The sequence below is a fragment of the Triticum urartu genome, chromosome 7A (assembly GCF_056163025.1).
Source record: "Triticum urartu cultivar PI428250 chromosome 7A, HENAU_Tu73, whole genome shotgun sequence".
NCBI classification, from domain to species: domain Eukaryota; kingdom Viridiplantae; phylum Streptophyta; class Magnoliopsida; order Poales; family Poaceae; genus Triticum; species Triticum urartu.
In genome coordinates this window covers 453,942,795-453,955,631 of record NC_141879.1, presented here as the reverse complement: position 1 = coordinate 453,955,631, position 12,837 = coordinate 453,942,795, and the positions used below count along the sequence as shown (strand labels likewise).

At 45.6% G+C, this 12,837-nt stretch overlaps 2 protein-coding genes across 3 annotated transcripts; one reads left to right on the top strand and one right to left on the bottom strand.

The window, feature by feature from the left end:
* Positions 1-955: 955 nt before the first annotated feature.
* LOC125522342 (SNARE-associated protein-like protein) lies at positions 956-6,594 on the top strand. 2 transcript variants are annotated; one of them, XM_048687404.2, is made up of 4 exons: positions 956-1,264; positions 5,437-5,601; positions 5,703-5,752; positions 6,224-6,594. In XM_048687404.2, exons 1-3 carry the CDS (start codon positions 994-996, stop codon positions 5,738-5,740), a joined length of 474 nt encoding a protein of 157 aa, XP_048543361.1. In that variant the 5' UTR covers positions 956-993; the 3' UTR covers positions 5,741-5,752; positions 6,224-6,594. The 2 variants fall into 2 exon arrangements, with proteins under 2 accessions (XP_048543361.1, XP_048543360.1); XM_048687403.2 differs by having other exon boundaries at positions 6,216-6,594.
* A 212-nt stretch (positions 6,595-6,806) lies between these two features.
* LOC125522341 (Magnesium transporter CorA-like family protein) lies at positions 6,807-10,139 on the bottom strand. The gene is made up of 5 exons (XM_048687402.2): positions 9,041-10,139; positions 8,057-8,136; positions 7,602-7,866; positions 7,230-7,497; positions 6,807-7,144 (listed from the first exon to the last, which is right to left on the bottom strand). The coding sequence occupies exons 1-4, from the start codon at positions 9,888-9,890 to the stop codon at positions 7,244-7,246; spliced, it is 1,449 nt and encodes a 482-aa protein (XP_048543359.2). The 5' UTR covers positions 9,891-10,139; the 3' UTR covers positions 6,807-7,144; positions 7,230-7,243.
* Positions 10,140-12,837: the final 2,698 nt, after the last annotated feature.

Below are 12,837 nucleotides of genomic sequence, written 5' to 3'. Positions count from 1 at the left end.
GATGCGGACATGAGACAAACTGGTGACCCAACAAACAAAAAAAGATCAAATTCATGTTCGTTTGGATCGGTGCATTGGAGTTGGCCTTAGTACAAACCGGGGTAACCAAGTGGACAACTTGCCTGTTGTGCCTAGTTTACTTCTTTTTCTTCTTCTTCAACTACAACGCTAAGAGACACAGCGATTTCCCTATTTGGTTTCTTTTTTTTCCGTTTTGCTTGCCCGGGTTTTCTTTTGTGTTTTTCTTTTTCTTTTCACCTTCTAATTCTTTGTTCATTTTATTTTCCTTTTTTCAAATCATGAATATTTTTCTTAAATTCTTGATCTTTTGAATGCTTTTTAAATCCACAAACTCTTTTCAAATTTGACAAACTTTTTTCTCAAAACCCGTGAATTTTTTTTCAAATTCATGTATTTTACACAATTGATGAACTTTTTTCAAATTCGTGTTTTTTTACAAAATCTGCAAACTTTTTCAAGTTTGTGAACTTATTTTTTAAAATTGATGCAGTTCTTTGCAAATTCATGAATTATTTTCTCAAATCCTTCTTTATTTTTCAAAATCCACGAACTTTTTTGAAATTCGTGTTTTTTAAAAACAATGATATTTTTTCAGATCTGCAATTTTAAAATTACCGTGGACCCTTTCTAATTTACGAACTTTTTTTTCCGAAATGTGAATTTTTAAAAGTTGATGATTGTTATTTTCAAATCCATGTTTTTTTGAATAAAAAATCTTTTCCCCATTATTTAAGGATTTTTAAATGTTTTTTTCAAAAGCCAACGGTTGATCGGTCAACCGTGATAGTGCGATGCGAACCAATGCGACTCTGGACGAGCGACAATGTAGCCATGATACTGGGCCGGTCCAGAACGCGACTAGGAAGCCCCCTGCTCTTTTGTCCCATTCAAATTAAACGAAGCCCATTGCTTGGCCCAATCTGAGGCCCGGCGTCCTCCCGATCCACTGCTTGTCTCCAGCCCTCTCTCTCGATGGAACCACCTCTAATGGATGGCTTCGATCTTCCCACCACCTCCGGCCCGTCTGCTACAATCGCCGGCGGCGACGACCGGCCTCCGGAGATGACCGGAGACGGCGGCTTGGAGGACGCGGACACGGGTCCGCATCCTGACAGGTGCGAGGCGCTGGCTGCGGCCATCGCGGGGGTGCTAGGCAGCGCGCTTGAGGAGCATGAGGCGCGCGCCGCAGCCACCGCCCAGAGCCAGGCCGAGCTCGCCATCGCCATTGACCGCCTCAATGGAGGTAGGTGGTTACCTCCTGCATCATCTCTTACGCCTTGGCCTCAAATTTACTTGCTCCCTGCTGCTGCCTCTGCGGCCGTCCTGTGGGGGCATGTGCGGGCTCGTCTTCGCCTAGGGTTTTGTTTGCGCTTTGTGGCTAGTTTGCGTTGAGGTGTCTCCGGCATGTGTTTTAATCAAGTGATTCGATACAGATTAGCTCTGCTCTAAGCGAATTGGATTAACTGATACTTACTGATAAGATATGACATCTGACTGATCTAACGGCATTTCTAACTGATCCCTAAAAAATAGCGGAGTATCCGGCCGAGTAAACCTTGGTGGAGTATTTATACCCCACTAAGTTTTGGTCGGTTTTCTAGCCGATCCCCTAAACTTAGCGGAGTAAAACGTAAATTTGCATAAATTCAGCCTAATTTCAACCGAAACTTGCATGCATTTAAACATAAGTTCAACATAGATAGTCTTGACAACCGAATATTAAACATAAACTTAAACTTAAACTACACTAAACTTAAAACTACACTAAAAACTACTCAACCTCAACGGCCGTAGTGGAGGTCGAGCCAATCCTTCCTCGACAGGCCACCCTCGGTGAGAGCTGGGTCTAGGCCAGTGCCGTCGTTGTCGCAGTCGGGGAAGATGCTTCGCCACTCCTCGACTTCGAACTCCTCCTCCTCGCCGCCTTACACCTCGTCGTCGGAGATGACGATGACCTCCCCGCCTTGTCGGCGAATATCGCCCGCTCCGCTTCCACGAGTTCCGGGTGCTGGCGGCGGAGGTCCTCCATGTACGCCTCGTCGGCGGCCTCCGCCTCGAGGCGCTCCCTCGCCTCTCTGTCCTCCCGCGCCATCGCCGCGCTCACGACACCCGGCTCCGGCAGGATGAGGTGGACCGACGCCGTCCCGAACAGGAAGTTCAGCCTCGCATCGCGGCCGTGGAATTGGACTTGCCACCGGTCATACTCCATCGCCGTGAGCTCGGCTGTGTGGAACGACCCGTTGCACTTCCTCTTGTGGGTCTCCCGGTCGGTGATCTCCGCCACCCATATCCCCCACAAGCGCTACCGGACGCTGAGGTAGGTCCTTGTCGGCGGCTGCGGCGGAGGGAGCTCCGGGAAATCGGCGAATTGGGTGGGGGTGGGCCGATTGGGCGAGCGGCGATGGCTAGAGGGTGCGCCGGCGGACGACGACGGCGGGGCGAGGGGGAGAAGTGGAGGCAGAGGAGAGGGACAGGGAGAGATTTTTTACTCGGTCGCCGAGCGGTGGAGTAAAAATAGGGAGGTTTGCGGCGGCCGAGTAATGTGTTACTCCACTATGGTCTATTGGGGATCGGTTAGGTCCCGGTTAGAGGGGTTTTACTCCTCTAACTGGTTATTGGGGATCGGTTAGAAATGCCCTAAGGACCAACAGATTCTGCTTTAAGCTCCTGAATTTTTGTGGTACAGTGTGATATGGGTACTCACGCTAGTATTTCTTTTTTATGGTCATTCTGGTACTGACTCAGCCTTGTTGTCTGAGCAGTAGTTAATGTGTATTTTTCCGTCAATTCGAACCGAAGATCATTCTTATTGTAGAGATGCTCATGCTAGTATTTGGTTTCAGTTTTGTTGCAGTGCAAGTAGTTTTTTGGAACAGAGGGAGTACTTATGAACTAATAATAATGTAGAGCATCTTTTTAAGTGGCATGGCTGACTTGACAATAATTGCGTATTTAGAGGAAGTATAATACTACTATAATAGTACCACCTCCGTCCTGGTTTATTAGCCCCCCTTGTATTTTGGGTCAAACTTTGACCTGATTTTAACTACCAAAAAAAGTTATATACCATGAAAATAGTATCATTGAAAACCTCTTTCAAATATGAATCCAACAGTATAAGTTTTGTGGTATACAACCTATATTTTGTTAGTGAAATCTATGGTCAAAATTTGGCACAAAATACGAAGGGGACCAATAAACCGAGATGGAGGTAGCACGCTATAAGCCTGCTTATTACATGACATTTTTGCCTATGTGGAAAAGAGAGGTAAGGAAAAAGAAAAGGAGTGAGCTCTACGTGTGCTCCTAGGTAAAAAAAATTAATGAGAGAAAAATGAAAGAGAGAAAGTGAAAAAAGTACTAACCTAATAGCCAACTCTATACAGTAATTAAGGCTGGCTTTTGGTGATATGGCAGATTTATGTAGCCAGCTGCTGGCTCTATTATTATCCTACATAAGTGAAAGACAAACAAGAGTGGTTTGGAATATCATCGGGGCTCAGTTCTTGGATAAAAAAGTGCACTTTGAAACACCCAAACAACAAAATGAAGTATATTAAGCAACCAACTTGGTGGACAAACGCATAGAAATGAAGCCAGGGAGGTGCTAAGTTATGGCATACAAAAGGGTTCACTAGATTGGAATTAAAATTATATTACTGAAAAGTACATCACTGTCGATACAAACACAAATATGATAGTTAAATTGACAAAACACATGAAATACGCAGATTAAGATAAATACCTGATTGAGGAAGATTTGGTCCAGCAAACCATAGTTGCTACGCTGGGTTCTCCAATGCATGTTGCTTTCGATAGAAAGCAGGACCTATATGGGTAGCGAATCTTTGGCTCCGGGTGATGTGCACCCCCTGTATCTGGACGGTTCTGGTGTGTAAGATCAGGACATAGAGTAGTGGTATTATGTTGTATTGACTATAATAAATTGTTTGTTTATTACCTGCACACTTATATAAGTTGAATACGGTAGAAGCAAGACTTCTGTGACGCCATCAAAACATGAGTGTACAGGTTTATCGTTGGCTTTCCTTCCCCTCTTGCAAGGCGAGTAGGGCGAAGCCTCCTCACTCAATCTCTGCTGGCGAGCCCGTGGAATCTCCTGCCCTCCGATGGTGGAGAGGGGAATCTTGGTGTCTCGAGTCCGGTTAGTAGATAGGTTAGGGTCTTAATCCTCACAGGGGTGGCGCTCGGATGGATGGCGGTGCTTCATCTCCGAGTCAGTCTTCCGGGCTCTGATCCTCCTCAAGTTCGTCCGTCAGGATGGATTAGACGGAGCTTCTGAGTAGATTCTTGCTGTCTTCTTGGGGCTGCGAGGTTAGGGTTTCTCGTCTTGCATATGAGGCGGTGACATTTCGTGTCAGGTTCTTTGAATTGATTTAAGGGTTCAACGGCGACGCCTGCGGCTTTGGGGCGCTGGTCCTTAAGGGCACGTGCATTAAGACTTCCCGGCTGCCATCGACAAGGTCAGGCTGGTTCCGGTATGGGAGCGGCGACAACGGTTCGTCGACAGCTCGTTTAGCGGCGGTAGTGGTCGTTCGGTGGTCCAAAAACCTTGACGTATTTTTATTACGTTTGGGATGCTTTGTACGAATCTTTATAATAGATCTGAGCCTTTTCTGAAAAAAAGAGCGTGCAGGTGTTTTGCCCTTTTGTTTGCGAAGACAGGTTTTGCCCTGTGCTCTGCACCCTACCAGCACCATCGAGTTAATTGCAAGGAATTAAATGCGGTCTTAGGGTAACTAATGTACATTTAATCATGTTGCCTATGAGGGATTGCTTATCGTGCTTGCAGTATTGAGAGGCACACGTGGGAAGAGGATTTGCAGCACCTGGGTGCTCCACACCCCTATGTGAACATTAAATTCAAAAAAAAAACAGAAATTTCAAAAAAAAAATCTGGGATTTTGGAATATGTGGCAAAAAAGACAAATAATTCTTATGTATAGAAAAAAAACTGTTTGGATGGATTTTAGTTCGGACTGTATTTTTGTCGCCACGGATACATTTCCTGGTATTTTTTCTACGAAACTTCATAACTTCATACGGGAGTAGACTGGGCACCCAAGTTTGATAGTCCAAGATTTCATTTTTGAAGTTTTTCTTGTATTTTTTGAATTTAATTTTCATATAGGGGGTTGGAGCATCCATGTGCTCCTGTGTATTTCCCGGCACACGTGATCCTACCTTGAACCATGTTATGTGAAGTACATCAGCATTTGGCAAGATATCGCCCCAGAGATTTTATACTTCTGTTATTGGATGCTTATTTTGTGGTTCATATGTTTCTGAATTGAGCTTTGTGTTGTTATTTTTCTCTGCATGTATATTGTTTTCAACTCATACTCTCCCTGTGCGTCGTGAATTTTATGAAATTATGCCCATTGGTTTCTGCAGAACTAGACAAGCTATTGGAGAATGCTCCCTCCCCGGTAATAGCACAACATGCAGCAAGGATTTCCTCTATCCGCAAGAGAGTGTTAGCGCTAAACATGCTACTGAGGTCCATACAAAGACGTATAGATAATATGGATAGAATGATTTCTACCGGTGTTACAAGTGGTACTATTCACCATACTAACACTATATCTGATTCTTTATCGCACTACTCGGCTCAGATAAACCTGATGAATTATGATATTCATGTTGTATTATATTTGCAGATCATTCATCTCGTGTGCAGTTGCAAAACCAGAATTAAATTTGGATTGAGGTACATTACTTTGGTCTATTATCATTTCTTTTTCCAGAATATATTATCATCTCAGCTGATATATGTATGGGTGCTCATGATAGGCCTGAGTAAGCTACACTGTAGAAATATGTTGATGGATTTCGATAGTCTGAATCTACTTCTGTAGATAAAAGCTTTCTTATATTTTTGACAGTAGATCAGTGATCATTCAGTTCAGTAGAGTTGTAGCATCTAGCTACTTGGTTTAGTATTATAAATGCAACAGTTTCATATCCGAAATATTACAAGCTTGTTCTAGCTTTAGATTATATAGGGTATATAATGTTACATAAGAAAAACCCTTTTAACTCACAGTTCTATGTTTACTTACTGATAAGTGCCTCCTAACACCAGTGCTATGAACTGCATGATCTAGAGGGATATTTCCTGTGTTGCCCGTCAATTGCTCACCATTTCTGTCAGCTGAACTGTAATTCAATAGCGATGCAGGCGGCATTTTCACAAGAGGCTGTGTATAATAGTGAAGAGTGGTGATTGCAACTGCCCTCCAAATTCGCATCACTAGGAACGCTTCATTCTTTTTCGTTGAAGTGGGATTAGTTCTTCGGTCTGAACAAACTCTTGTCCTTGGTGGCGTGGGAAGTGAAATGCGCTTCAGATGTACCAATTGCACTCATGTACCATTTTCTCTTGGGGAATCCGTCTCAACATGTACAACACTAGATTGCAAGGGGTAAACAATATTTTTATCTAATGTTGTGCAAATTTGGAATAACTGTGTTGTGAATATTGAAGATAGCAACCGCTTGAATTCATGAATTATGTTGGCTGGTAGGAAGAAAACGTGAATATTCTGAAGATGCTTTTGGACTGGGACTATTCCCAAATTGTATGTGCCTCTTGGTCTAAACAATGAAGCCAAAATCAGCATACTGCCATATTCTTGCCGGCAAGGCAAGTTTGGAAGTTCCGAACAAATGATTTGAAACATGTTGGGTTCTTTCATGATCCAATTCTGAAGAAAAATCATGCAACTATGATGAGAATAAATGAACAGACACCTGAAGAACAATGGACGAAGCAATTAGCTTGCTCTCTTGAAAAAATGTTACAGTTTACAGGCAAAATAATGGTACAGTGAGACTTACTACCAAACTTCCCCAAGATAACAATGGAAAAGAAAAGAACTAAAAAAATGAACAGATGTATGGTAAACCTATGTCGGAGGTTGTGAACCAAAGCTGTACATGGCCCCTATCTAGTTTTCTGTCTAATTTTACACCCAATATTACAACAACATCACCAAAGAAATTCTTGGTATCAAGATTTCTCGCTGCCAATGAAACACCTCGGATCTTCCCTTCATGATTGCCTACCGGAAAGCATCCCCCAGGTGAGTACAGGAAGAACCTGCATTCATGGATGGATTTCAAGGAGATGAGCATACACAAGAAGGTTCCATTCATGCTAACTAACTGCTGCACCACCATTTTACCTGTGATGTTCACCTCACAGGCGCATGTAACCTTCCCTGTGGCCTTTGAAGAGTTTCAGGTGCCTCTTGTTCTGGGAGCCACTCCTGGTCAGTTCACGCCGGGTTCGCCATGCCGACACATGAGAATACAGTGAAGGGAACAGAAAGCAAAGCAGCAGGAGCAGCAAGATCACGGCACATATCAGCATCACGTTGGCGAAACCGTCCAGATTTGCGGGGTTCTTGTTCTGTTCGGTCCATGGCACACCACCGACATTCATCCCAAAAACTGCGTAAAATAGCAGGCAAGGATATATCCAGGTGATCACCCATGAGCAGGAAACAACCTGATGAAGGGGAAGTTCACTACGATGACCAACATGGATAACTTACCTCCGGTTACAATGGAGAGAGGGAGGAAAACTATGGAGAGGAATGAAAGATAGTATAGGCTCTTGTTGATCTGCTCTGACTGCCAGCTGTCGAGGCTGGCCTGCAGCGTGGTCACTCTGTTTGTTATAAATCCAAGGTTTTCCTTGAGCCTCCTAAGGCGGCCGATCAAATCTTCGAGGGCGGCAATATCCTCGGTTGCAAACCAACTCTTGCTCGCGCATCTGTCCTTCACACGGGGGAAGACTTGTTCGCCGTGAGAAACCACCTGAAGGAACAGCATATTAGCATCAGGTCTCCAACTTTTATTTGGTATCATGGTATGGTAGGTCAGGAAACAGCAGATGATATTGATCTTGGGGTCACATGGACACTCAGTTAAATACATCACTGAAATACATCCCATTCAAGTCCTCCGTATATCTCTTCAGAAATTTGGGAGAGGGTTCAACAAATACCTGAAGTAGGCGCTGTAAATCAAGGTGCATTTTGGGGAATCTCCTGCCATCCAACAGAAGTTTCCTCATGAAGTGACCACCTGCAATCAACATACATAAGCATACCATGAAAAATCTCAAGAGACGATTTGCCAGGTGCTAGGTGAATACATTTGCCATCTGATACCTTGTAAATATATCCTTTGCATAATCAAACTAGACTATTACTAGACATAAACTAAAGTAATTCGATTAGATGATATCACCTTACAAACAAATTTGAGTACAAGTTTATCAGTAGTAATGAAGGCTTGCTTTATATTGCATTCCATTGACATTAACCTGTCTAGAACCCAAGATATTAATGAACAAAATTCCCCCAATAACTCGCAGATGGCGCAGAAAAGATCATGTTGGGCAAATATATACCGCCACTGCATTCATTGCATTTCAGAAAATAAGGTTGCTTGACAATTCACATTCTACCATCCATAAGCAAAACCTGTTAAGTTCTTAGCTTCCTCTTTTATCTTTATTCCAGCATCAGGGCATCTTCAATCTATCAGGGAATGGCCTCTAGATAGAAAAACACCATTTGAGAATCAGCTTAAGCACAAATGTGGAACCAAAACTGTGTTGCAAATCGAACAATCCACAATTAACCCAAGAAAATCAGCAAACTCGTGTTGACCTTCCAGAAGTTCTCCCAGTTCGCCGTTCCAATGCACATCAACAATTTCAACAAATTTGACGCCCAACCCCCATTTCCTTGCCACCAAATTAAGCTTCCGGTTCAATTAACATTCTATGATGATGATTAATGCAACTCACGTTATTCATACAACAAGAATTTGTCATCACCAACCACATAGGCGTAGACATGAAGTTAGTATCAACTCCTAAAAGATTGCCTTTTTTTTTTGCAGAGTCTTAAAAAGATGACTAGTAGAATAAGCACCGTATGCTTTGAGACTACCAGCCAAGAAAGCAACCTCCGTCACCCACCTTTGTCGATGTGCAGCTCGATGTTGTCGATCTCCATCTCGAGGCGCGTGACAATGTCGTGGACGTGGTCGACGTGCGTGCCGAGGACGTGCACGAGGAGGTTGGACACCGTCCGTGGCACCGGGTTGTCGGTGTGCGCGCCGTCCGCGTGGTTCATGGCGAGCAGCGACTCGAGCAGGCGCAAGTCGATGACGACGCCGCCCTCGACAGCGCGGCCGCCGCCGTGCCCCTCTTCGGCGAGCGAGGCGGCCACCCCGAGGGGCACCTCCGAGAGGAGCGACGCCTGCGTGGTCCCGAACGCGAGCCGCGGGACGGCGCCGACGGACACGGTGACTACGGAGCTCTCGGTGACGCGCGCGGCGAGGCGGATGGCGAAGGCGCTGCCGAGCGGCCCCGGCGCGCTGACGCGGAGCACGAGCGCGCCGCCGCCGCCGTCGGCGACGCCGCCGCAGTGCGGGCCGTTCCCGACGAGCGCGAGGATCTCCTGGAGCGTGAGCGGCGGGCACAGGAGCTCGATCAGCGCCTGCGCGTGGTGGAGCGGCTTCGCGGCCGCGCCACCGGTGAGCAACCGCGGGAGCTCGACGTGATGCCACGTGAACGCCCCCGGCGCGGAGGAAGGCGACGTCTCCGCCGACGTAGGCAGGTCCCACGGCGCGTCCATATACCGCCCCTCGCCGTCGAACTCCAGCGCGTGCCGCGGCACAGCGCCGGACGCGAGCGGCTTGCCGACCACCGGGGACGGCGACGGGGGAGACGGCCCGTCCCGCGGCCGCAGCATGTTACACCCCACCGCCTCCACGAGCGGCGAGGCCTCTCCGTTTCCGGCCGCGGCCGCCATTGGCATCGGCATTCGCGTGAGGCGCCGGGGAACAACAGCAGCGGGAACGGACCGGGCGGGAGGCGCGGCTGACCCGGCGGGGACTATATCATAGTTTCTCAGCTGTGCCGAGGTCCTAGTCGTAAATTGCGAAGCAGGGGACGTGGAGCGCAGGGTCCTTCCTGTAAAAGAACCAGGGCCGTCCGGCGGGGGTTGTTAAGCTTAATCGGGGAGGTTGTTACCCGCCCGTAGTATGATAATAACAGCAATAATGAAGCTGGTAATCTTGGCATGAGGTTGACTATTTTTGGAATCTCTCTCTCTCTCTCTCTCTCTCTCGTGCGCCGGTGATGCGTCATGGAACATGGATCACGATCTGCAGGTGTTATAATAGAATTTTGAAAATTGAGATGGTAATTAGTCGCACGTCTAGGACCGGCAAGGCTGGCCGAGGTCGGAGTATCTGTATCCAGACGAGCATCCCCACTCCTATTTGACCGCTGAATACATAAAACAAAAGACTGAAGTATCATCTTCGTTTTCCTACAGATTTGAAATCTATATCAGAGTTTGTTACTTTGTTTGATTATATATAATACATTATACTACAAGGAAACATAGAAATTGTTCTAAGATGACCGAGTCAAGATAAAATTTCTCTTGAAATGTATGGTACTACAAAAGAATTCTTAGAAAAAATCATACCGGATTTAATTCAGAACGACCAAGCTTCTCCGGCGGAAGAGGTGCGATAGTCTCATTCTGAAGCTTGACATTACCCGTGCCTTTGACTCGGTTGCTTGGCATGGATATTTTACAAAATGATGAAAGGTTTTTGGACCTAGACGGTGTGAGCGGATAGCTATGGTTCTCTCCACGGCCTCCTCGAGTGTTTTTCTAAATGACTCCCCTGCTACTCAGATTTGGTATGCCTGTGGACTCTGGCAAGATGATGCCTATCCTTGATGTTCTTAATTTTCTCTTATCAAAAGCTGAAGATATGGGGCTGCTTACTCCCTTCATGATTGGCGTTGTGCCGTCCAGGCTCTCGTTATACGTGGATGATGTTATTTTATTTCTGCAGGGCCTCGCTGATAGATGCCCAAATTGTTGGATCTATGCTCCAGGTTTTTGCTAATGCTTCTAATCTAAGGTGCAGTCCCCTCAAAAGCTCAATTTCACCCATTTTCTATGATGAGGACATAGCCAATGCTTGTTACAATCGTCTTAATTGCCAACTCAACCATATACCTATAACATATCTGGGGACTTCCTTTGAATTGCAGGAGGGCAAGGAAAGAAGATTGTACACTAGATATCATTCGATCTAGGTTTGCGTCATGGCACGCTGCCTTGCTCACGCTGAGTGGTCATCTCATCCTCGTTCAGTCGGTCCTTACCACTATTGCGATCTTTCATATCTCTCTCTCTCTCTCTCTCTCTCTCGCCTTGGGTTCTTAAAACCATTGATAAGGTCTACACGAGCTTTTCTTAGGAAGGGTTCTAAAGTTATTGTTGGTGGCTACTGCCCGGTCAAGTGGGACACAATGTGTAGCCCGAAGGAAGTTGTAGGCCTCGACATCACTTGTCTTGCGACCATGAGCTCCACCATGAAGTCGTGGTGCACATGGCTTGCTAGGGCGGACCCAAGCAAGCCTTAGAAACATTTGGGCATTCCTCTTGGCAGTCGTGACTTGGAATTTTCAACGCTGCTGCCGACTTTGGGTAATGGTGAGTGCAGGCTGTTCCAGTATGATAAATGGTTAGATGATTCCTCTCTTGTTGAAATTGACTCGGACATTGTTGCGGCTGTTCCTGAGCAAACTAAGTCCAAGCGCACAGTCGATGATGCTCTAATAAATGGTCGTTCATTGTGTTAAGTTGTGTTCTAAATTCATATAAAGTATAAGGACTAACTTCTGACGGAGCGGATTGGACAACGGTTAGATCGAGTATCTTCTGTTGAGATAAATATGTTAAACATCATGATCATGTTAGTGTCTTGGACAATCTAGAGTGATTGTAATAGTAGTAGTGGCGGAGCTACAGCAAGGCCCAAAGGGCCCTGGCATGCCCAACATATGAGATTTTCTTTAAGGTATATCTATTTTCGGACCATAGAACACAAGTTCAATAGCTATTTGTATCTCCCCTAAAAAAAGGGAAGAGAAGCTATTTCTATCAACCGGCCTGCCTAGTTATTTGGCCAAGCTCCGCCACTGAATAGTAGGGTCTTTGATAACTGTTGGATTATGGATGGGCTTAGGCCCATATAAGACACTAATCCCTGGTTAATCTTGAGGCCCATGTATGAAATAGCAAGTGGTGGGAAGTTTAGTCTCACCTTGCTAGTTGAGGAGAGTTGAGACCCCTTTATAAGGGCTGCTCTACCACTTGCCATTGGGAGCTTGGGAAGAGGAGTGGTACACGCGCGCTCCTCCTCCTCTGCCGCCTGCCTCACCACGCCTCGCCTCGTCACGACACGCGCGCGCCACGGGTTGCAGAAATGAGCCGAGCCAGGATTCGTCGACTCCCTTGCCGATGAAGGAAATATGCCCTAGAGGTAATAATAAAGTTATTATTTATTTCCTTATTTCATGATAAATGTTTATTGTTCATGCTAGAATTGTATTAACCGGAAACATAATACATGTGTGAATACATAGACCAACAGAGTGTCACTAGTATGCCTCTACTAGACTAGCTCGTTAATCAAAGATGGTTATATTTCCTAGCCATAGATATGAGTTGTCATTTGATTAACGAGATCACATCATTAGGAGAATGATGTGATTGACGTGACCCATTCCGTTAGCTTAGCACACGATCGTTTAGTATTCTGCTATTGCTTTCTTCATGACTTATACATGTTCCTATGACTATGAGATTATGCAACTCCCATTTACCGGAGGAACACTTTGTGTGCTACCAAACGTCACAATGTAACTGGGTGATTATAAAGGTGCTCTACAGGTGTCTC

Coding starts and splice junctions, on each gene's coding strand:
- LOC125522341 (XM_048687402.2), bottom strand. CDS start 9,890: ATGCCGATGCCAATGGCGGCCGCGGCCGGAAACGGAGAGGCCTCGCCG. Junction 8,137..9,040: donor CGAGCTGCACATCGACAAAG/GTGGGTGACGGA, acceptor TGTTGATTGCAG/GTGGTCACTTCATGAGGAAA. Junction 7,867..8,056: donor ATTTACAGCGCCTACTTCAG/GTATTTGTTGAA, acceptor CTGTTCCTTCAG/GTGGTTTCTCACGGCGAACA.
- LOC125522342 (XM_048687404.2), top strand. CDS start 994: ATGGAACCACCTCTAATGGATGGCTTCGATCTTCCCACCACCTCCGGC. Junction 1,265..5,436: donor CATTGACCGCCTCAATGGAG/GTAGGTGGTTAC, acceptor TGGTTTCTGCAG/AACTAGACAAGCTATTGGAG. Junction 5,602..5,702: donor TTCTACCGGTGTTACAAGTG/GTACTATTCACC, acceptor TTATATTTGCAG/ATCATTCATCTCGTGTGCAG.